Here is a 21,740-nt window from a genome sequence, read left to right as displayed (position 1 = left end):
AGAAAGAAGATGAGTTTTTTATGGTGTTGGAATGCTAGCTTGTAGAATCTGCAGAAACCAAAAGGTTTGTTTCAAGATAGGGTTGTAGGCTTGCCTGGACTCTTCCTGTAGCCTTTTAGTATCTGGTTGTTCTGACAGTTGTGGCCAACTTAGTATTCTAGGGACAGACTGCAGCTTCTGTTTATTCATGGTCTCTCTTTGAAGTTAACAGAAAAAATCTTTTTTTGCCTGTAACAGTGAGGCGATTAAAACAGTCCGAAGTATAGACAGCTCTCAGGATGTAGTGTAGTCCCATGAGCTCACTTGTCTCTTCATGCTCTCTTTTATGGGCTGCAGGTATGAAAACAACTGTCAGTGAAGCAGAACATCCTCTGTTGTGTGAAGGCACACGAAGGGAGAAAGGGGATCTGGCACTAGCCCTGATGATCACTTACAAGGATGATCAGTCTAAGCTGAAGAAGGTGAGTTTCCCTTTGAAAGGGGAGAGGGAGAAGGAAGGTTTGGGTTTTGATGGATTTGATAGTTTTGCCAGTGAGTATGAGTTGCTGTGTCACATACTGATGTTTTACAAGCTATGTTGTGGTATTTATATTCATCCACTGCTGCAAAACCTGATTGTACGGAGTGTATTGCCCTGGGAGAGGCCCTCTTTCTGTAGGTTTCCTAAGATCCAGTCAAGAGATGTGTTGTCACTGTTTTTATTGCTAAGACAAGTCCCCTCCTAAGGGTTTTTGGTGTGCAGTCTGTGTGTGGTCTGGGAATTGCATATGTTTTGCTGCAGGGATGTTGGCTTGCAGAACAGTACAGCTAGCAAAAGCTTTGTTTCTTAACCTCTCACCTCTTTGATATATCAGTTCATTAAACCTATCTTAATTTCCTATGCGAGAGAGAGAGTAAAACTCTGCCTGTCCACCCCAAAGGAAGAAAAAAAAATTGAAAACTACTGAAGCTTCAGAAAGGATTTTATTAATCTTTTATATTCAGAAATCCTCCTACACAGCAAGAACTACATTATTAGTGTCTTTTTGTCTCCTAGAAGTGAAGCATTTTTGCTGTACTCTTCTCCAGGGAATAACAGGGACACTGTGATATCAATCATCTGTGTAAAAATGTTCTGTCAGACTTGTGGTGTTGATTAAATATGAAGAACAAACAGTAGAAGTGGACAAACGCCTAGAATGTGGTGATGCATTGTTCCCCAATTACATAATAAATTTTGACAAGAAAATGTTACTGTAGGCCAGTATAAAGCAGTTTCTCTAGTGGCTTTGTCCATTTCTCAGTAATGTATGACAGGATTTTCTGAATGGTGAGTGTGGAATTTTTGTGACTTAAACAACATCTGGCAGAACTAAATTTAGAATTCTCCATTCTGTCCTTGATATATCAGAATTGCTTATTTTTTGTGAGTTTTGGGTGCTTTTCAAGTAAAGCCAGTGCCTGTTTCAAGTGAAAATGTGGTATTACTGAGTCTTTCTTCCTCAAGTAATGCACACCACATGGCTCTCAACTGTGTATTGCATTGCTCTTTGGTGCAGGAAGATGATGCATATTTTCTAGAAAATAAGCATTTTCTTTTTTTTCTCCAACAAATAAAAGTTGTTGTCCACCAGGAAATTGATTTGATACTTTACCTCTTTGTCTTAGTGTAATGCCTGGTCTCTTACCCTTCTTCTGAGTGCCTTTTCTTTTTTTTTTTTTTTTTTTTTTTCCCCTCGTTGTTGAAGATTTTAGACAAACTCCTGGACAGAGAGAGTCAAACTCACAAACCACAGACGCTGAGTTCCTTCTACTCATCCAGCAAGCCTGCAGTGGCCAACCAAAAATCTCCTTCCAAACATGCTGCCCAGTCTGCTGCAGCTATCCAGCAGCTTCCTGGGACTTCTGTCACTCAGCAAGCTGCTGTAAGCACTGCAGTCCAGAGCAGTCCTGAGAACTTTGTGGAGAAGAGTACCCAGGGTAAGAAGTAGTTTGTAACAGCTATGCTAAAATTTTCCACAGTTACAGCCTGTTTTCCAAATCTTGAGTTAAATGTTCTTGGCCTAGTGTCAGATGATCTGCTATATAACTGAAAGAAAACTGACATAATCCTGCTCATAAATGTAATTCATTTTATAAAAATCCTTATCTGTTGATACTTATATCTTTTAAATGGCCATGTCTGATTCTACAGATACAGAAACAAGATGATGTTTATGTTGTCACTGTTCTGTTTAGCAGAGAGCTCTCAGAGGTCCCCCTGTGAGCCAGCTGCAGAGGCCACTGTTTTGAAACAAGAGGGGAAGGTCCCCAGTCGTCTGGCCCTTGGAAACCGAGGTGGATACAATGGGAGATGCTGGGGTTCACCTGTCAGGCAGAAGAAGAAACACACAGGTGGGAATGGACTAGCTCATACAGCATCTAGTGCTCTCTTAGGCAGTCTGCTGGGCTGTACCCAAGAAAGCCAGAGAAGAGCTTTTTACAAGGACATGTAGTGATATGACAGAGGATAACAGCTTTAAACTGAAAGATGGGAGATTTAGATTGGACATTAGGAAGAAGTTCTTTACTGTAAGGGTTGTGAGGCTCTGAACAGGCTGCACAGAGAAGTGGTGGATGTCCCATCCCTGGGAGTTCAAGACCAGGTTGGATGGGACTTTGAGCAACCTGTTCTATGACTCTGGGATTTTACTTGTCAGCCTTTGCTGTACAACAGAAGCAGCTGAGTATCTCTGAGGTGTTTGACATGGACAAATAAGATTTGCTCCATAAATTTCCTGCCTTTCTTGCACCAGTTATGTTCTGTGTGATGGATTAGATACTGGAGCTGAATGACTGCTGACTCTAGAAGTGCAGCACTATGCTCCTTGATCAAAAAAGAAATTCAGAGAAGCTGCTGCCTCTCTACACTTCTCTTGGGAAGGGTATAAGTTAGAGGCAGAGGATGTGAAGGTTTTGCAGCATGGGTCTGAAAGGTTTTCTTCCTATTTGTATAATCTGTGGAATTTGACTTTGTAAGTACATTTGCTTCCTGTTATTATACTCTGCCACAACGCTTGGCAGGTGGAGTGAGGGGCTGTGATGGTGTGAAGGGGGAAATAAAGATGCCTTGTTCTTGGACTCTTCTGCATTTTAATCCAAGAATTACAAAATGTCACTGATGTCTGTGGCCAAATTGATTTGATTTAATCTCTCTCAATTTACAATGAATGCCTATCAGCCCCAAGGCAGTCACTGACACAACTGATCTTAGCTGGTACTGCAGGTGATATTTTTCAGAGTTTACCTTCCTGCATTGCATTTTCCAACCCTGGTGATATTTCTGTGTTGGTTCTGGTGTTGTAGGCATGGCTAGTATTGACAGCAGTGCTCCTGAGACCACCTCTGACAGTTCTCCAACACTCAGTCGGCGTCCTCTACGTGGGGGCTGGGCAACAACATCCTGGGGCAGAGGACAGGACAGTGACAGCATCAGCAGTTCTTCAAGTGACTCACTGGGATCTTCCTCTTCCAGTGGCAGTAGGAGAGCAAGTGGGGGAGCCCGTGCAAAGACTGTTGAAGTTGGCAGGTAAGGAATAATACCAATGCACAGAGGCAACCTCTAGGCTGGATGTTGGGGCCATGGCATGCGTGCATCGGGAAATACTTTACGGGGAAGATTTGTTTTGTTTCCTCTGGACCCCAAAGACAGGAGCTCCAGCTGGCAAACTTGGGGTACTTATCTGAGAGATTCCTGTCTTTCTTCTAGGTATAAAGGGAGGCGGCTGGAGAGCCATGCTCCTCATGTCCCAAACCAGCCCTCAGAGGCAGCTGCTCACTTCTACTTTGAATTGGCCAAGACAGTCCTTATCAAAGCAGGTGGAAACAGCAGTACCTCTATCTTCACCCACCCTTCCTCCAGTGGTGGGCACCAGGGACCACACCGCAACCTTCACCTCTGCGCCTTTGAGATTGGGCTGTATGCACTAGGGCTGCACAACTTCGTGTCTCCCAACTGGCTCTCTCGAACTTACTCCTCGCATGTCTCTTGGATCACAGGTTACAGCAAAGCTTTATTGGGAGGCTAACTTTTGGGCAGGAAGTGGGGTAGGGAGGAGAGCTTGTTCTTGAGAATGGTGATACTGATGTGCTGTCGGAGCTATGTGAGCAGATCACACAGCTGCAGTAGTTGCTGATCAGCAGTGATTTACACAGTGGTGGTTACTTTGGCCTGGAAAGTTCTTGTGACCTCTTTTTTTTTGTACTGCAACATGCTTCAGTCTAAAAACCCCACTTCTCATACAGGGACTGGTCTTTACCTCTCATTCAGAAGTGTGCTGAAGAGACAGACATATGTCAGGTCTGAACATGCTCTCTGGCTGTGTTCAGTTTTCACTTTCCTCTTCCTTCTGATTGCACCCATACCTACTGCCTATCCATATGGCTTTTAGAGGCCTAAAAACCACAGCTTTGAAAATTCATGTTTTCCCGACATGAATTAATAGACTGACTGTCCAGACTGGTTTGTGGGTACTAAAATCAGCTATAGCAAGTACTTTTTGCTATTTCCAATGCATTTTAGCTTAGGTAATGGTGTCCTCACTCACCACTTGCTCATTGAGGGCTCTTGTTTGTCCCTTTTTGGGAGGAAGCACCTAAATTTGATATGAACCTTAAGGGAAACAACTGGGCTGTGTCACTGCTGCTGAAGGAAATGAAGAGTGCACCTGCTGTTGAAAGAAAGCTGACTAACTGTGCTGGGCATATAGTGATGTGAGAGTCTCTCTCACTCTCTTTCTTAGGGCAGGCCATGGAGATTGGTAGTGCAGCCTTGAACATCTTAGTGGAGTGTTGGGATGGACATCTAACTCCCCCAGAGGTGGCATCATTGGCAGACAGAGCTTCACGGGCCAGAGACTCCAACATGGTGCGGGCAGCTGCTGAACTGGCACTCAGCTGCCTGCCTCATGCCCATGCCCTGAACCCAAACGAGATCCAGAGGGCTCTGGTGCAGTGTAAGGAACAGGTGAGCATCATATGGCAGCTGCTAGTGAAGGCTGATTTCTAGCATCATGGATGTGCTGTTGTTACCTGTGGGGTTGGCTCCTTTGCTACTGCCCAGCCTTAATCCCAGTTCTCTTTATTTCTTATGTTTCATGAGTAACACTGGTTATTCTGCTGCATAGCATCTGGCTGGTCCCCATAGTACTAGTAATTTTAGAGTGCCTTGTACTTCTGCCTTCTTGTAGTTTTTCCTTCTTTTGTTTCTCATTTTAAATTCTTAACTTCTTCTTTTGTTTCACTGCTCCCAGGACAACCTGATGCTGGAAAAGGCCTGCATGGCAGTAGAAGAGGCAGCTAAAGGAGGTGGTGTGTACCCAGAAGTCCTCTTTGAAGTAGCTCATCAGTGGTACTGGCTTTATGAACAGACTGTTGGTGGGACCCCAGCCCAGAGAGAAGGTGCCACTGGCTGCAGTGCCAGTGGCGCGCGGGCCGCGTCTGAAGCAGCGCGTGGCTTGGCAGACAGCCGGGTGACCTCAGAGCCGACCACGGTGACAGTGGCAGCTGCAGTAACTGCAGCAGCAACCGTCATGCCAGTGATCTCTGTGGGGTCGACCATGTACCAGCAGCACACGGTGGCAGGGCCAGCAATGGCACATACACACGCGCAGGGTCTCCACCCTTACACCACCCTTCAGACTCACATCCCCTGTAATCCCCAGTATATTGGACACACTATCCAGCACATGCCGCGCCCAGCTGTCTTCCCGGTCCCTGGCTCGGCATATCCACAGGTGAGTTTTGGTTGTGCCTTGTTCATTTACTGTGACCTTGTGTGGCTGCTTCTGGGGGAGTATGTTGGAGTGGGGAGAGCATGGGCTCAGACCTGGCATGACTTGAGATCAGGTCTCTCTTTCTGCTCTCACTTACCAGTTGGTGACACTTACTTTGGCCCTCCAACTCAGCATTTGCACAATAAGGAGCTTTTTGTGGCTGCATTTAAAGTCTCAAGAGAATATAAAATATAGTACATCAGTAGTTCTTGATTTCTGTTGCTCTGTAGTTTCTTAGAAGGCACTGGACAGAAAGCTTATTTTCTTGGGAGCTTGCAGGCTAAATAGAGACTACCCTGGGAATGCCAAATAAAAGTTATTTTAACCTTTGCCTATTTTTGGAGGTCTTGGAGTGGTTTTCTGCAAAATGATTAGGTTTTTAAAAGGAGGAGGAGCAAGCAGATGTAATGCTCATGCAGTGCAAGTTTCCTCCTTTGCTTCCTTCAGACTGGACTTTTCAAGCTCTGGGGCTTGTGTGGGGACATGATGTTTTGAATTACTTTTAAGTGGTCAGGCGAAGTAGACATGACTGTTCTGTACCTTCTGTTGTAGGGTGTCCATCCAGCATTCATAGGGGCGCAGTACCCTTACTCAGTAACTGCACCGTCACTGGCAGCTACAGCAGTGTCCTTCCCCGGCGTGCCCGTCCCCTCCATGACACAGATTGCGGTGCATCCCTATCACAGTGAGACGGGACTGTCGCTGTCTTCCAATGTAGCGCGTAAGTTACGGCTCTGGGCTGGGGAGCAGAGGTGTCTTTATTGTCTCTTAGCTCTTCCCCAGTGAGGTCCTGTTCCTCATTGATTACATGTGGAACAAGGGTTCTTGCACTGGAAAGTTCTGGCCAAATGCATGCCATTTTAAAGGTGTGCATGCTCAGGGGTACTGGGATTCCCAAGGGGGCCTGATACAGCTAGTAGAGAGAAACTTCTGTTCAGCTGAATTTCCAGTATGAGATTGTTTGGCCTCAAGACTAAATCATGTTTGGAGCCCTTGTGGTCTTTCTGACTTCTAATGTGTAAAAGCTTAATTCCTGCTTTCCTTTGGGCAAGATGAGCATGGATGATCTTGAGCAGACTCATGTAATTCTGTTGGGTCAGGTGAACAGTGTAGGAAGCAGACCTCTGCTACAGAAGCACTGCTATATGTCCTTTCCTGCCTGAAAGGATTGGAGGCAGCCAGTGCCCAAATGTGGAACTATCAGAGATGATGGATGTTTTGTCAGGAGTTGTGTCAGTAGCATTTGGAATGGTTGCTCATGTATTGTGCTAGGGCTTGAGTGATGGTGAAAATCCATGAAGTAGTGTAGCACCAGGACAACAGATGTTGACTGGATTGTGGACATGCTGTCATTGCCATGGAGTTCTGCACTAGTGGGTCGTGCTTGACCCCAATCTCTGCTAACCCCTCATTGGAGAGGCTGTAATGTTTCCCTGTTTTCAGTGTGTTGCAACTCACCAGGTGCTGGAAGACTGGTATGTGGAAAGATACTGAAGAGTTGTGTTGGTCTCCTTCATATTCAGAGTATCAGGAGAATAATTTTAGTTATTTTTTTATCCTGTATTTTGATGCTAAAAAGCTACCACAAAAGCAAATAAAACAGTCTTGAAGGCCTTAGGATCTGATAGCTTTCAGCCTTAGTCACAGTCTGATGCCATGACTTTTCATTGTGAGAAACCCTTTTTGTAGTCCTTCAAAGAATTATGAATCTTCCAGAAGTGCTAATTCCTCCTAGAACACTTAAAATACCAAACAGAGAAAACAACCCCACCCTTTCTAGTTGCCGTTGTTTATGGCTTCCATAAACTTATTCTCAGTTCTTACAGTACTGTTTCACTGTTCCTGAAGTACAGAATCATGTGGTGAGGCTTGAGCTGTGGCAATAATTTACCACATTCTTATGGGTTATTCTCCTTGGCCAGACTTCAAACACAGTATGAATTTTGCCCTGCTTTGTGTGTGGTTTGGCACCCTGTGTCTCCGTGATTAAGGAGGTTAGACAGGTCTTTCCTGGGAGACACATTGTTCTCAGGTATTCAACTATTCACTAGCAAACATGGAGGGGGAAATTAAAGGGAGCTTACAGCTTTGCTCAAGCTGGTGTAGTAGCGTCATAGCGAAACTGTGAAATAAGGGCAACAGTTTGCACACACCTAATGGCATCTGTGCTCTGGAGTTCTCAAGCAAACCTTGCTTTTTACTCTTTGTACCTTTCTTGAGAGGGACAGGTAAATTTGAGTCTTGTAAGAGTGCAGCTTAGTGACTCAGTGTTTACTGCTGTCCGTACAAGTTTAGGTGGTACAATGCAATGGATTTGCATTTGAAACCTGTCATTTCCCTTGAGTTTGCTCATACTAGTTATTGTCTGAAAGTGACAACTTCTCAAGTCTCCTTGCTGTTTTTACTGTTGATACATGCTGCCAATGTGTGCAGTGACTGTTCTTTCCAGGGATGGATTGGAGGTCAGCCTCCAGTAATGGCCTTCCTGGACGGAGTGACAGCTGTCGTACAGCCCAGGTGGAAGAACCTTGCTTTATTGGACTTGATTTTTGAGTGACTTAATTCTGTTCCTGCTCAGTAATCTTCCTAGCAGTTTCTCATCAGGTGTAGCCATACATGCGATTGTTTCCTTGGACAAGAAATCAGAACCAAATTTTTATTTAATAATAGCAAATGCAGTCGAATCAACACACGTTTACAAGTAAAACATGGATTTTGTACACGTTCATGAGATACTGCAGAAGAAATGGACACACATGTAACTGACCCTGTCAGGCCCACCTTGCAAACAGAATAGTGCTGTTCCTGGCCCATTGTATTTTAGTTGTAAGCCTGTGGGTTTTGGTTGCTTTATTGTTCTGTTTAGGGGAATATAACCCTACACTGGCAGGGGGCAGTCAGGTGAGGGATATGATGTCCCAAGTAAACCTTCTTTTAGGCTGGTGTTGGGTCCTAATGCTGCTGTTTTGCTCTCTTCAGTAGGCAGTGTCCATGCAGGATCAACGTTCCCAGCGATTCAGGGTGCTTCCTTGACAACTCTGTCCTCACAGCCCAACTCCCTTGTTACGGGGGGTTTTCCTGCCGAGGATGAGCAGCACAGTCAGCCTGTGAGCCCCCAGGGTCTGCACTACCTCCACTCTGCATACCGAGTTGGTAAGGATGGCCGAGTGGGTTTCTGTAGTCCCCTTGAGAGGGATTCAGGGAAAGGCTGCAGGTTTCACAGTCAATTTGGCAATTGGCTACTGCACCTGTTGGGGGTTGAATGCACCTGAGGGACATGGGAAAAGCAGGTTGATGATCAGTAGTGGAGTCTAAAAATGAAGGCAAAGCATTGTAAGATTGAACAATTGCTTTTCAGGACCATCAGAGCAGAAAAGAAAGCTAAGTGGGTTAAAGCTGGGAAGAGTCTTGCCTTTCAGCAGATGTACATAAAGGAGCCTGAATAGGGCTCCAAGGATGTGACTGTGCAAGTTGTGACTATATGATAAAATATTTGGCTCCTACTGCTCATGGATGGGGAGGGTGCACCTCTAGTTTAATACCAGCTGAGTCTTCAGATGCACAAAGGAAGTGTCCTGTGCCTTTCCGGTTATTTGTTGAAGATAGATGCAGAGGGAACTTATATTTAGTGAAGAGTGAGTATGTAATTATCATTTCTTTCCCAGTCACAGAGAAAATAAGAGTCTCTGCCTGAATTGCCATTGATACAAGGATAGCAGTCTTAGGGTTTGGGATGAAGCTTAGGTTGCAGTAAGCTACTGTAGTAGTAAGTTACCTGTACGTTCAACCCAATGGATGCTTAATGTAGGATAAGGAAGCCTCTAAACTAAGCAAAGGAAGAGAAACAATAAGAAAATGGAAGGAAAGCTTGACTTTTTTGTTGAAAGCCAGATTAGAGAGTACTTGTTAGCTAGAAAGGCGTGTAGGTGTCTTTTAAAATCTCAGTGGTACATGGCATGCCATGAAGGGTGTTTAATAACCTGAATAAGAGAGAGGCACAGGCAGGGAAGATGGTCTGAAAGATCAGGACGTGGCACATGTTGGTATTTGAATACTGTTGAAATGGGTAGATTTGTCTGAAAACTGTAATGGCATAAGTGAAATGTTTGCAGATTGGCAATACTGCAGCTCAGTGGTGGCTTGTTGTCTTTGCTGCAGAGCAGGTTGGTTTGGGTAGCTTCTCTGTTGCAAAATTTAGATGAAAAGCTTTGCTTTCAGGACATCTCTTGTAGTGCAGCCTTTGGGGCTCTCTGCTTGACGCTGCTGTGGGTGCTTGAGCGTCTCTTTGCAGCTCTGGTGAGGGGTCATGGCTGTGCAGGTTTCCCAGCCTGGAGCAGCAGATCCAGATGTTCTTGGAGATAGTTCCTGTGCTGGCGGGCTCCAAGATTGGCCTTTTGTTTCTGTCTGGACTCTGCAGCTGTGGAATTTTTTGATGGTGAAGGGCAGGCCAGTCAGGTTGTGTTGCAGTGAGTGAAATGCTAGACTTAGCCTTACTGGGCAGAAGTGCTGCTTGACTGTGGCTGCCCCTTTCTCACAGGGATGCTGGCTCTGGAGATGCTTGGCCGAAGAGCTCACAACGACCATCCCAACAACTTCTCCCGCAGCCCGCCCTACACCGAGGATGTAAAATGGCTCCTTGGGTTAGCTGCAAAGTTAGGTAAGGCTCAGAGCAGTACTTAACAGAAATCCACTTGCTGGGATTTGGGCCATGGTGGGAAAAAGCTCTTGAAGGAGTGAAGCTTCAAAGATTGGGTGAGCCTGATATCAGCGCCATTCCTGAGACAAGATCCCTACTGCTCTTTCATCCACTCATTTGTCCCATTTTTGGATTCTGTAGGGATGCTGTTGAATTTTGAGTCACTGGATGAAGTACATGAGATTGGACAGGGTTCAGAGCTTGTATCTCTTCCAGTCTATAGTATCGATTCTTTCTTTTCCATTTGCACTGTATTGTAGGTATTCCTCTTATGTATATTTATAGGTGCTCAAAACACCTATTTTTGGGGGGGTTGCTTGTTTTAACTTCCGTTTTGCTCTTGGATCTTTTTTGTCAGCTCATTTTCTAAATGCTTTCATAAGCAGCAAGAGCTAAAAAAATCTTTACAAACAGCTTGTTTAGTGGCACGGCTTCTGCTGCTCCTGCTGGCAGAGCTCCACCGTAGGAAGTGGTGGGGAAGCTTGACTTATGTCTACAGCCTCTTTGAAGCCTGGGTGCTGAGGCATCTAGGTGCTTCCTTGATGGGCAGTCAGGAAACAATGGAGAAGGTAGTGTTATCCTTGTCTTTCTAGTAACCTTGCCACATTAATTTCCTTTCATATATCCTTTAAAGAAAAGTGAATTTGGGAACACCAGTAACTGAGGTGGTACCTGGTCTCTCCTCAGACCTGATGGATATAGCAGAATCTTCTCTGTCCCATGAGTTTGCTAGACTGTCTCCCCCAAGCCTGCTGGAGGATGCAGTAGTACTGTGAGAAGAAGGTGATCCAGATCCAGGTTCTTGCTGTGAAGTGTGATTTCTTGTGTGTTTGTTATCTTAGCACTGTTGTCCTGACTTCCTCCTGTGCAGGTGTAAACTACGTGCATCAGTTTTGCGTTGGTGCTGCCAAGGGGGTGCTGAGCCCTTTTGTGCTCCAGGAGATCATCATGGAAGCTCTACAGAGGCTCAACCCTGCCCATGTGCACAACCACCTGCGCACCCCAGCCTTCCACCAGCTGGTACAGAGGTGCCAGCAGGCCTATATGCAGGTAAAGTGTGGCTTATCTTCCTGCCTGTCAGAGCTGCCAGGCCATTGCCTGCCTTGGAGGTGCTGCCTGTGTGCATGTGCAGAGGGGAAGGGGCCTTGGGCACTGAGAGCTGAAGTGGTCCATTTCCTGATACATCCTTCTCCCTCAGCAGGGACTGAAATAGATATCACCTGCCTGTATGGGGGCTGCATGCAAAGGATCTCACTGTACTGCTTCTGCCAAGGCCTTCCACCTCCCATGCTCTTCCGTGAAGGCTGGGGTGGTTGTGTTCTTCTTCACTCCAAATTCTACGTGTACATTTTAACTTCTGAACTTTCTTTATGTTTTCAAGCCTCATGTCCACTCCTGTACCTAGCCCATCCTTTTTACTTTCTTGTTATTAGTAGCCTGTTTTCCCCTTCTCAGGAAGCCCTGGCATGGCTGTCTGGTGTGCCAGTGCTGACACCAACAGTGGAAATGGCTTGATCAGCTACCAGCACAGATATCCCAGGCTTTGTTGAAACCAGTGTTTCAGTGAGCCAGCTGGAATACCAAAGCTGCCTGTTCTTTAAAACACTGCAGTCAGGACCCCTCACATATACCTGCTTCTCTTGAATAAACGACCAAAGGGTGATTCTGTAGCCATATTGTCCAGATTGGATTAGCTGTTCTATCATCCTCGATGGTATTTTTGAGACATGACAGCTTCTTCATTTGACCTTGAAAGCTAAGCCTGCTGGTATGGGGCCTTCTTTGAGAAGCTGATAGAAGTGACAGTGTTAAGCCTAGAGATATTTTGTAGTAATTTAGTGTAAACTTAACTCAGCCCTTGTCCCTTAGCAAAGGAGATGTGCAGTGACCAGGCTGGGTGTAACCTTGTGAGGGTTGGATGCCGGTGGGGTAGAATATTACCTGGTCCCTTAGTGCTGTACTGTGGCCCAATACAGTGCTCATGACATAGAGGACACTTGCTGATGCTGTGTGCTGCATTTTGGTGCTCTGAGGGAGCACTGCCCTTGGGTGTGCTGGGGTGTAGGATACAGCACTGCTGCTTTTGAGGTACTCTTCTCTGTCAGAGCTGCCAGTCTTGGGACCACTGGTGGGTAACAGGACCATGTGACCTATTGCCCTGGAAGCTCAATCTTCTGAGTTTCACCAGCAGGAGGGTGGTGAGCAAATGCCTTAAGGCTCTTTCCCTTTTCCCATCCAGTACATCCATCATCGGCTGATCCATCTCACTCCAGCTGACTACGATGACTTTGTGAATGCCATCCGCAGCGCCAGAAGCGCCTTCTGCCTGACTCCCATGGGCATGATGCAGTTTAATGATATTCTCCAGAACCTAAAGCGCAGCAAGCAGACAAAGGAGCTGTGGCAAAGGGTCTCTCTGGAAATGACCACCTTCTCACCATGACATCAGGTGGAGCTCCACGGACACACAACCCTTTGCCCAACATAGTTGTAGTTCCATTTACACCATCCTTCCTTCTGGTGTCTTTTTTATTTTAGTTTTAACTTGTTGGAAACCACTGATCTGATGTATTTATACCATGACATTCCTCTCCAGCACTGTTGCGTGTTGGCGCTCTGCTTTGCTCGCTCTTCCTCCTCCTTCTCAGTGGGCTGCAGGCTTGAGAAGCATCAGGAAATGAGAAGGAAGTTGAGCTGGCTGCCCTGTGGTGTAGTCACTGCTTTTTTCCCTGAGCCCCGGGAGGCTGTCCTGCGAGCAGTTTGCAGTGTGATTGCGCACATGTTAGAGGGGTTGGGGATTCTGTCTGAAATATTTATTTTAGCATTTATAAATATGTAAACTTTTTTTTTGTATGGGCTTCTCTTACTCCACACACCATCTCCTTTTGGAGAGTGGCTGGAACTGCTGTGCACAGCGAGTGCTTCCTCCATCCCTTTCAGCAACTCCTGGTGAGAGAAGCTGAGACTGGAGTAGCAGGGCCAGGGCCACCTCTGCAGCTTTCTGCAGCAGCTGAGGACAGAGGCTGGAGCTCAGGCAGTGAGTCCTTGACTGCACTGAGCTGCCTGGAGACTGCCAGAAGTGCTTGAGCTCTTTCTCAGGAGTGTCCCTCACTGGGCACTGCTGGCTCATAGAATGTTTTGATCCTGGTTGTTACAAGTTGTACAATCCCATTTCTTTTGGCTGGGGTATTACTCTCCTGTAATCACTTTCTTATCCCTCGTCTCTTCTGGTTTCCTGATTAAACACTTGTTTTCTTAGACTGACTCTCTCTTCTCTCTGCTATGATGTTGGCAGTCTGAAGGAGCTGGCCAGCTGTGTGTCAGTGGGAGTTCCTGTGAGCCCTGGTAGGTGGCTGCTGTGCTCTGGGGAGCAGCAATCCAGCACAATCTGGGTGCCCAAAGGCACTGCTCTGACAATGACCTGCCTCTGCAAAGGCTGAGGTACATGTTTGATGGGTGTTGGGAGAGTTGGTGGTAAGCCTGGGATGTTCTTCCTACAGTTCCATCAGTCACTGGGTTCCTTTTCTAGCCGTGACACTGTGTGATAATGCAGAGCCTTGTATTTCCCAAGTATTGTGCAGAACACTAGCTGCTCCCATGTATTTAGAGAGGTATGTGGTGGACTGTGGAAGGTATCTAGTAGGGATGGCATTGCAGGAAATTAAGTTTAGATAGCTTAAGTGTATAAGCGCATGCATTTCAGGGCTTTTAAATGTGGAAGTTAGATGATTCATGGATGTTAAGAATCCCATTTCTCAGCAGTAATGTATTTTGCTTCTTACTTGGGTTTAGCCAATGAGTTTTAATTTCTGCAAGTCAGAAATATGTGCCTGTTTGATATTTTCAATTATACTCTTAAAGAATAAAGTAAATCATAGGCACAGGGCAAAAGAGATGAACAGGCTCTTTTGGTTTGGCTTTGTGTACTGCACAGGCCAGAGAGTATGGCTTAGGTTCCTCTACTTCTGATTGTGAAGATTTAAAGATCTCCTTATAGCTCCTTGTGTTCCTCCATAAGGTGTCTAGTTACATGCTAACTAGAAATGCAGATGGTGGTAATAACGGGTTAGGTTCTGTGGTTTTTAAGCTGAAGTCTGTGTTGATTATGAGCTGCCTGTTATTTTGCAAAACTTCTGGATTTAACTGGAGAGCACAGCTTGATGACGTGTGGAAGGTTTGGGTTCCTAGAACACGTTCTGTGCTCCGGTTCTTGCATATTCAGAACTGTGAAAGGAGCATAGAGAAAAATGAGTTGTCTAATAAAGTTTAATATTTTCTAATGCTATAGGGGAAAATCTGTGGAAGAGAAGGGAGCATGTTTTAGAAGGAAAGAAGCAGAAGGGAAATGGGTATTAAGTATCAGGAGCAGAAGTGACTTGTAGCATTAAGGATTTGGATTGAGTAGGGAAATAAAATGTCAGAGCCTTATCTGTGATGTTGATTGGAAAAATACACTTGACCCTGAGCAGGCGAGTTTTCAGACCACTGTGTCTGGTAATATGTTGTTGTTCCTGAGCCAAGTCCCATGAAATATATCTGAGCAAGGACAGAAGAAAGTGAGGAAAGACATGATGATGTTTTTTACTGCCACGTGGCTGTGAGGTTATTGAGGTATTTTTCCTTTATTAGAGATGGGATGAGCCCTGATGACCCCAGAAGCATTCATTTCCTGTTAAGAAAGAACAATTATTACCTACTGCAGTCAGTCACTATTCCAGGAGTGAGAAAAATATGCAGAAATTCTGAAAAGACATTTCAGCAGAAGACCTGTAAAAGAGTTACAGGCAACTCAGATTTCCTTTGACTTTTAACACGTGTTTTTTCCTTGGAGTAAATGTTCTCCAGGACTTTGCCAGCAACACATGAAGTGTCTCCATCTTTGGACATGGTCACCTATTACCATCTTTCTTGCCTGTGAAAATTTTCTTTTGGAGGCATTTTCCTGAAATATGAGTTAACAGAACAGTATTTGCCTTTGAACTTCAGTGTCTTTACAGTCCATGAACAAGGTGAGTTTGAGCTGTCCTGTAATGAAATGATGTGCCTGGCAACAGATATGGCTGTAATTAGCTGAAAAGCCCCCCTGTCTAGTTTTTCTTTACAGTCCTTACTATTTATTTGGGATTTTTATTTTGGTTTTTGGAGAGTCTATTCAGAACTAGCCTTCTGGAGAGTTGTTGAAACTAAAGTTTTAAATGTTTTTTGCTTGGGTTTGGTTTTTATCAAGCCTGGAACTGTGGTATTTTGGAGCAGAATACAGCTTTTACTTTCCCAGCTTATTTAGCACCACCTTGGCTATTGCTACACAGTGCTGGAGTGCTCTGTGGAACCTTGGAAACCTCAGTGGAAATGGGGTAAGCATTGAAGTACCCATGAAGTTCTTCACCACCTCTTGGACAAAGCTGTCAACTGTAACAACTTGGCATAAATTTAGAATAGTTTTCTATAAGAGGCAGAAAAGTTGTATTTTTCTTACCTAGACATTAAGAAATGGGCAGGATATAAAAATTAATTTTTCAGGATGTAACTGGGAAGAGAATGTGCCAAAAGAGATATATGTTCTCACAATGGTCTGCTACCACTGACTTTTTTTTTTTTTTAAACGGAGGTGCAGAAAGTAAAAGGTTGGGCCATCAGGACTTCTCAGCATCTGCTCACCATGACTGTTGCAGGAGTTTTCTTTTAAACCCTTTTAAGCCATTGACCAAATGGCTCTCAACTACAGTTTATTTAAAATACTTTGTGTTTTCTCTTTGTATGCCTGAATTTAAGTGCCATTGACATGATTATAGTGAAGTCAGGATCTTTTAGTTGGTGGTGTTTTTTTAAACTTCCTCCCCCTCATTCTCTCCTTGCCCCCAGAATAATTCAAATGTGGCTTTTGAACTCATTTCTGCTTCCTGTTTCTATTTTAAGGGTATTTGCACTTGGGGCAGGGTGGTGGAGGCACCTCTCCCAAAGTAGCAATAATTTGTGGAAGCTGGAAGTGCAGCTGGGGCTGTTCTGGGTGAGAGTTTTCATTTGAGCTGAGGACTTGTGAGTGCTTTCCCTGAGGGCACCATGCAGATGAACCGTGTGTGCTGTCAGGAGCTGTCAGTACTGAATAGTGTTTCTGCTTCTTGTAAAGACTGATTGTGCTCTGTAAACACAGACTTTTTATCTCGAGGGCATTGTCTGCTCCCAGTTACAGTATTCATAACTACTCAGTGCTGTCCAGGCTGCACTGCACAATTCTTTTTTTGTCATGAAGGAGTTGAGAGTTTTAAGGGAAAAAGGGTGGAAATGCATTAAATTAGTACCTATCTGGTATATGTACCGTAGCGTGCATTGTAAACAGGGACTGGGTCCCTGACATTTCCTTCCATGTCCTACTTACATTTGCCTCTTTTAAGTCAGCCAAGAACTTTTTCTCAAAGTCCTGAAAAGCACCTTTTCCAGTGACCTGTGAGGTTAAGGCCCAGCCTGATTTATGATCTTGTCACTCTAAGTGATATAACTACAAGCTGGATTCTGACTGCTGCAATGGTGTCACCACTATGGACCTGGTTTACAAGCATTGTGGAGAGGTGTGAGAGCTGACAAAGCTATGGAGCTGAGAAAGGTGAGAAACTAAGTGTTGGAAGAAAGCCACTTTTTAAAGCTAAAAATAGATTCTTTATTTCTACACAGAATAGTGGAGATGAGTGTCAGGAATATTTTTTGTAGCAAAACAGCCCGCTAAGCATTTCAGAAGTGACTATTACTTGATTTGTTGTGGTTTTTAACCCCCTCAAGCCTTGTTCCTGAGAAAAAAGGAACAAAGAAACTGATAAATGGAGAGAAGGTACCAGTGTTCCATCTATGTTCTGCTGTGTGATGGGGGATGGGATTCCTGGATTGAAGCAGCCTGAAACCACTTGTATGTGTTGGCTGTTACTGTGGTGGTGTCTTGTGTGCGGTTGCACCATGTCAGCCAGGAGTCCCTCAGGATTCAGCATTGTTTAATTCATTTGGCATGTTCAGACCTGTTTGTCATTACTTTTCTGGCCATGTTACTACTGATACAGCAATATGATCAGCAAGGAATCAAAGGATTTTCCTTCCAACTGCATGGAAGGGCTGAAAAACATCAGGAAGAGGTTGATCAAGTAGCTTGTTAAGATTCCTGTGTGGCATTCTGACTTCCAGGAGCTGCAGACTTCTGTCAGGAATATTTGTCTTTGCAGTGCTGTCATCCAATGAAAATTGCAATTTTCAGTGATCAGCTTTTTGTGTAGAATTGATACATGCTGCCACCTACAGAGAAATTCTCCAGTTCCCTTAGAAGGTCCTCACCCTATAGCTGAGATTCCTGCCAGTGCTCCCTGAATGTGGTGCTGACTAGAAAGAGGCAGTAGACAACTTTTAAGTATCTTCCTGATTGAATTTCTGAGGTGGTTTGCAAGCACTCCAAAGAGTTTTCTGTTCTTGTTTTGCCTTTTCTCACCTTTCTGTCTATAAGAATCACGTGGTCTTCTGATTCCTGGGTCAAATTACTCCTTTTTAAATGGGAGTTGAATCAGACTAAAGAAGGTTTTTTTATTACATTACCAAAAGAACCCTTAAGGTCCTGTTTCGTGCTTATCCTTTTCCTTTGTCTTAGAAGTGAACTGGTTACCATGAACTTGTGCTACACAGCAGTGAGGCAAGAAGGTGAGGTTTGTTTCTACTGTGGAAGTGTGAGGATCTGGAATGTTTTAGTGCCAAATGGGTCAGTATCTAGTACCCAGTGTCTCTCACTAAAAAAGATGGGGGTTGTTGGCTTTTTGGTATCACAGAGCTTCTGACAGTATACATGCTTCTCTTAGGAGGCAGTGTTTGATTGCACAGTTTTGAAGAGCTGTCTGGAAGGCAGGTAGCTTCTGCATCCATGTGCTGTCAGAGAAAGGTAGCAGATTGGAAAACAGCTCTTCATCAGGTAAGGACTGATTATTGCAGCTGACCATAGCAGGTGCTTTGTCATTAGCATAAGCAGTAAGAACTAACGCAGTACAGAAACTAAGCGACCAGGGGAGGGAAAAAATAGATAATGAGACTCCACAGTTGCCATTTGCTGCCTTGAGTGACAGACTATTACTAGTAAAAGTAACAATGACTTACTGAGCCCCTCCCAACATTTATTCCTCATACCACATTTATTTTTACTGGGCCCCTCTTCAAAGATGTACTATAGTCTGAGATGATAAAGCATGAAGTGATTGTGTGACAACCTATAATGAATGAAGAGCAGGAAAATGTTTGAGGGAGCAGCACAATCATTGGTCCTGAGATCCTCCACCTCCTGTGGCAGCATGTGAAAATGCCTTGCTGCTGCCAGGGTTATTTGTGAAGTGTCTGGTGCAGGGAGAGCTGTAGGACTGTTTTACAATGCTCTCACAAGAATGACTATTCAAACAATGTTTTCCTTCCAGTTCTTACTGTAAGGGCTGCTGTGCCAGGCACACCTGGACAAGAGGGACAGAGCCAAGCTCTGCTATGGCAGGTATGCAGCTGGAAACAACTGCAGGAGCCAGGAATGGCCCCAAAGTCACCACTATTCAAAACCAGTAAGAATGAGTCTCACAGGCTGGCTGCAAGTAGCACACTGCTTCTGCCTTGTTTCAAATGTAAGTTAAACACCACTGTTGCTCTTCCACATACCAGCTCTAAGGCCTCGAGGAGGACTTCCAGTTTTTCTTACCTTGTACCAGGTATCCATGACACCACTCCAAATCATCACAAAGAAGAAAAATAAGTAGTACATTTATTGAATCTCCACTTACTACTACTTCTAGCCTTTATTGAGACACATGTGCTCAGCTTCGAGAGCCAAGAATTTCTTCATTATCATTCAATGTGAATGATGCTATACATGAATCAAGTGCAGGAAGTTGGGCTTTTCTCTCTAACAGGAATGAGAGAGGGGTTTCTAGTCCTTCCATCCGTTTTTTGGCTGCACAAAATAACCCTTTCCAAGGGCACATGAAATAAAATACTATATTGCATCCTATATACATTTACATACAATGGTAAATGCACCATTCATTCAGAAATACACAATACCTAAGGCTCAATGGAAAAGCTCAGTTGAAGCAACTTCTCTCTGGATAAGAGAGAAGTGGCTTGTGACAGTTGTGGAAGTTTCCGTAACTTTTTGATGTGGATCCTGCCCCTCTGCAGCCCTCTCCAAGGACCACCTGTGCCTGGGAAGGAGTGCTCAAAGAAAATATGTTCAACCATGATGGAAGATTTCCTCTAGGACTATTATCCAGCAACTGCAGGAGGAGCTAAAGTACCTTAGTGTACTTTGCAGAAGCCCCTTTTAGGCATAGGAAACCAACTCTGGTTCAAAGCTGTCCCTTTATATCTGAACAATACTTACTTTTAACTGGTTTTTTTTTCCTTTTCTCCTTGGACTGTTGGCCTGCAAGAAGATTAAAACAGTGCTAGCAACTGGAGTATGTGGTAGGGACGCTGGAAATGTTGGAAAGGGATTTTTTTTTTTCTTAAGCTGAGCCGACATGGAGAACTGAATTGCCTGCTTTCAGATGTAACATCAGCCTTATTTTATAATACCTGAGCTTTGCCTCCCCCTGCTGCTGTGCTGCACTTAGACACACCTCCCAAGTGCTCTACAGGGACATTACTGCTCCTTGGTTATCTTTTGAAATGGCTTAAGTCCCTGCAGAGAAATACTTGCCATGTTGCCACATGTGGCAAACCTTTTCTCTAAGATAACAAAGCAATTCATTGACCAGAGTCACCAGACACTATATCACACCCCAGGCACTGTGGAGAGGGAGAGACAAGGTTACCTGTCTCTCCCTGTCCCTGCAGGTGCAGTCCCCACCGTCCCCAGGCAGCGGCACTGTAAGCAACGGGCACGGGCAGGAACAAGGCGTTCTTGGGCCTCGCTGTGCCAAATACGCTACAGATAAAAGCTGGGCTTCGCTGCACTAGATTCCCCTTTTATTATGCTGCTGCTCTTTTCTCAGCAGTGGGCTCAATTGTCTCCACTCTTCAGCCTTTACTTCTGGGCTCAGACGAGTAAAACATTAACTCCAGCTCGTGCCTGTTTCATAGACTGAGAAAAGTAATTTAAAAATACCCAAAGTGTTAACTTTGCTCTCTCCCTTGCTCTAAGGAGGGCAGGCATTTCAAATCCTTTCTGTAAGTAAAAGTTGAATTGTAATAGCACACCGTTAATACTCAAGAATGTGACTTGCACTCTATGCCCCAAGGCAGTGTCAGGGCAGCAGCCCTTTCCAAGGGTGGGGCAAGGCTCCACATGGAAATTCTCTGCTCCTTTGTCCAGTTGTTTTGGTTTGACAAGAGATGGCATCACAGCACACGTTGGAGCACCACACATCCCAATGGCACTGGGGGCCAGGGAGTCCCTCTCAGCTCCAGCTGGAGTTTTGCAGTTCCTCTCGGAGCCAGGTTGGAAGGGGCTGCCCCAGTCTGTTCATCAGCTTGGATAATTCAATGTTGTGCTCCCGGTAGAAGTCTCTTAGAAAGAGCCGTGACTGTGTGGAAAAAACAGACCACATGAGCATGAAAGATGTTCCCCTCAACACATGCTCCACAGGTCATCTAGGACAGATGGTAGGAAAATCTATGTGGGTTTTCTGGGATGTTTCTACTTCTCTTGTTGCCAAGAGATTTGAGACAACTACTCACCAAGGAATCCATGTCAGGGTATTTCCTTCCTTTACTCTTTCCTAGGCATTTAGTCTTTCCTCCATCTAGCAGCTGGCACCAAAATCCTTTTGCTTCATCAAATCTGAAAAAGACATTTATCTTTGAAAGATACAGCCACATACCCAATTAGCAGCAGCAGAAAATTAAGTAATGCCATAGTTATTTCCTACTTCAGTGCTTTACCTATTTATTTTGTGATACTGGTTCCTTGGATTGTTTTAGCACTGGACTCCTTTGGAGAGAAATCTATTACAAACATGACAGTTTCAGCTTTGTGCAAATTTCAGATATAACATGGTTACACAATTTGTCTGTTCAGTTTGGGGGAAAGGTAATAATCAGTTTTTTGGTGTACACAAATTCTTTTAAATCTCCTCACTATAGTTGAGTATTAGAGAATCCCTGACTGTTTATTAAGAGTCAAGTGTTTCTTTTCTTGCTAAAACACAGGCACGAGGCAATGCGGGGAACCATGTCTGGATCTGGCCTGGTCTGTCCCTTCAGCTGGCCAAAGGTGAGCTTGAGGTTTGAGCAGGTCACCTGAAGAAACTGGA

General features: G+C 44.7%; 2 protein-coding genes across 8 annotated transcripts in view; one reads left to right on the top strand and one right to left on the bottom strand.

The window, feature by feature from the left end:
- The window catches only part of ZSWIM8 (zinc finger SWIM-type containing 8), a 54,849-nt gene extending 41,103 nt beyond the window's left edge, over positions 1 to 13,746 (top strand). The window contains exons 15-26 of one of the 2 annotated variants that reach the window (XM_059851361.1): positions 337 to 461; positions 1,728 to 1,959; positions 2,221 to 2,373; positions 3,325 to 3,547; positions 3,728 to 4,017; positions 4,761 to 4,984; positions 5,271 to 5,753; positions 6,345 to 6,513; positions 8,772 to 8,945; positions 10,330 to 10,449; positions 11,360 to 11,538; positions 12,728 to 13,746. In XM_059851361.1, the coding sequence (XP_059707344.1) occupies positions 337 to 461; positions 1,728 to 1,959; positions 2,221 to 2,373; positions 3,325 to 3,547; positions 3,728 to 4,017; positions 4,761 to 4,984; positions 5,271 to 5,753; positions 6,345 to 6,513; positions 8,772 to 8,945; positions 10,330 to 10,449; positions 11,360 to 11,538; positions 12,728 to 12,931 (2,576 nt within the window). In that variant the 3' untranslated portion in view covers positions 12,932 to 13,746. Of the gene's footprint in view, positions 1 to 336; positions 462 to 1,727; positions 1,960 to 2,217; positions 2,374 to 3,324; positions 3,548 to 3,727; positions 4,018 to 4,760; positions 4,985 to 5,270; positions 5,754 to 6,344; positions 6,514 to 8,771; positions 8,946 to 10,329; positions 10,450 to 11,359; positions 11,539 to 12,727 lie in introns of both variants that reach the window. The other variant, XM_059851360.1, reaches the window with a different exon arrangement.
- Positions 13,747 to 19,232: 5,486 nt separating this feature from the next.
- Positions 19,233 to 21,740, bottom strand: part of NDST2 (N-deacetylase and N-sulfotransferase 2) — a 125,707-nt gene continuing 123,199 nt past the window's right edge. For all 6 annotated transcript variants that reach the window (XM_059851362.1, XM_059851366.1, XM_059851364.1 and 3 more), the window contains 2 exons: positions 21,166 to 21,268; positions 19,233 to 21,011 (listed from right to left, as the gene is read on the bottom strand). In XM_059851362.1, coding sequence (XP_059707345.1) covers positions 20,886 to 21,011; positions 21,166 to 21,268 — 229 coding nt within the window. In that variant the 3' untranslated portion in view covers positions 19,233 to 20,885. The remainder of the gene's footprint in view (positions 21,012 to 21,165; positions 21,269 to 21,740) is intronic.

Source organism: Haemorhous mexicanus, chromosome 7 (genome assembly GCF_027477595.1).
Source record: "Haemorhous mexicanus isolate bHaeMex1 chromosome 7, bHaeMex1.pri, whole genome shotgun sequence".
NCBI lineage: Eukaryota > Metazoa > Chordata > Aves > Passeriformes > Fringillidae > Haemorhous > Haemorhous mexicanus.
Note: the sequence above shows the minus strand (reverse complement) of the source record. Positions and strands in the feature narration are given on the sequence as shown.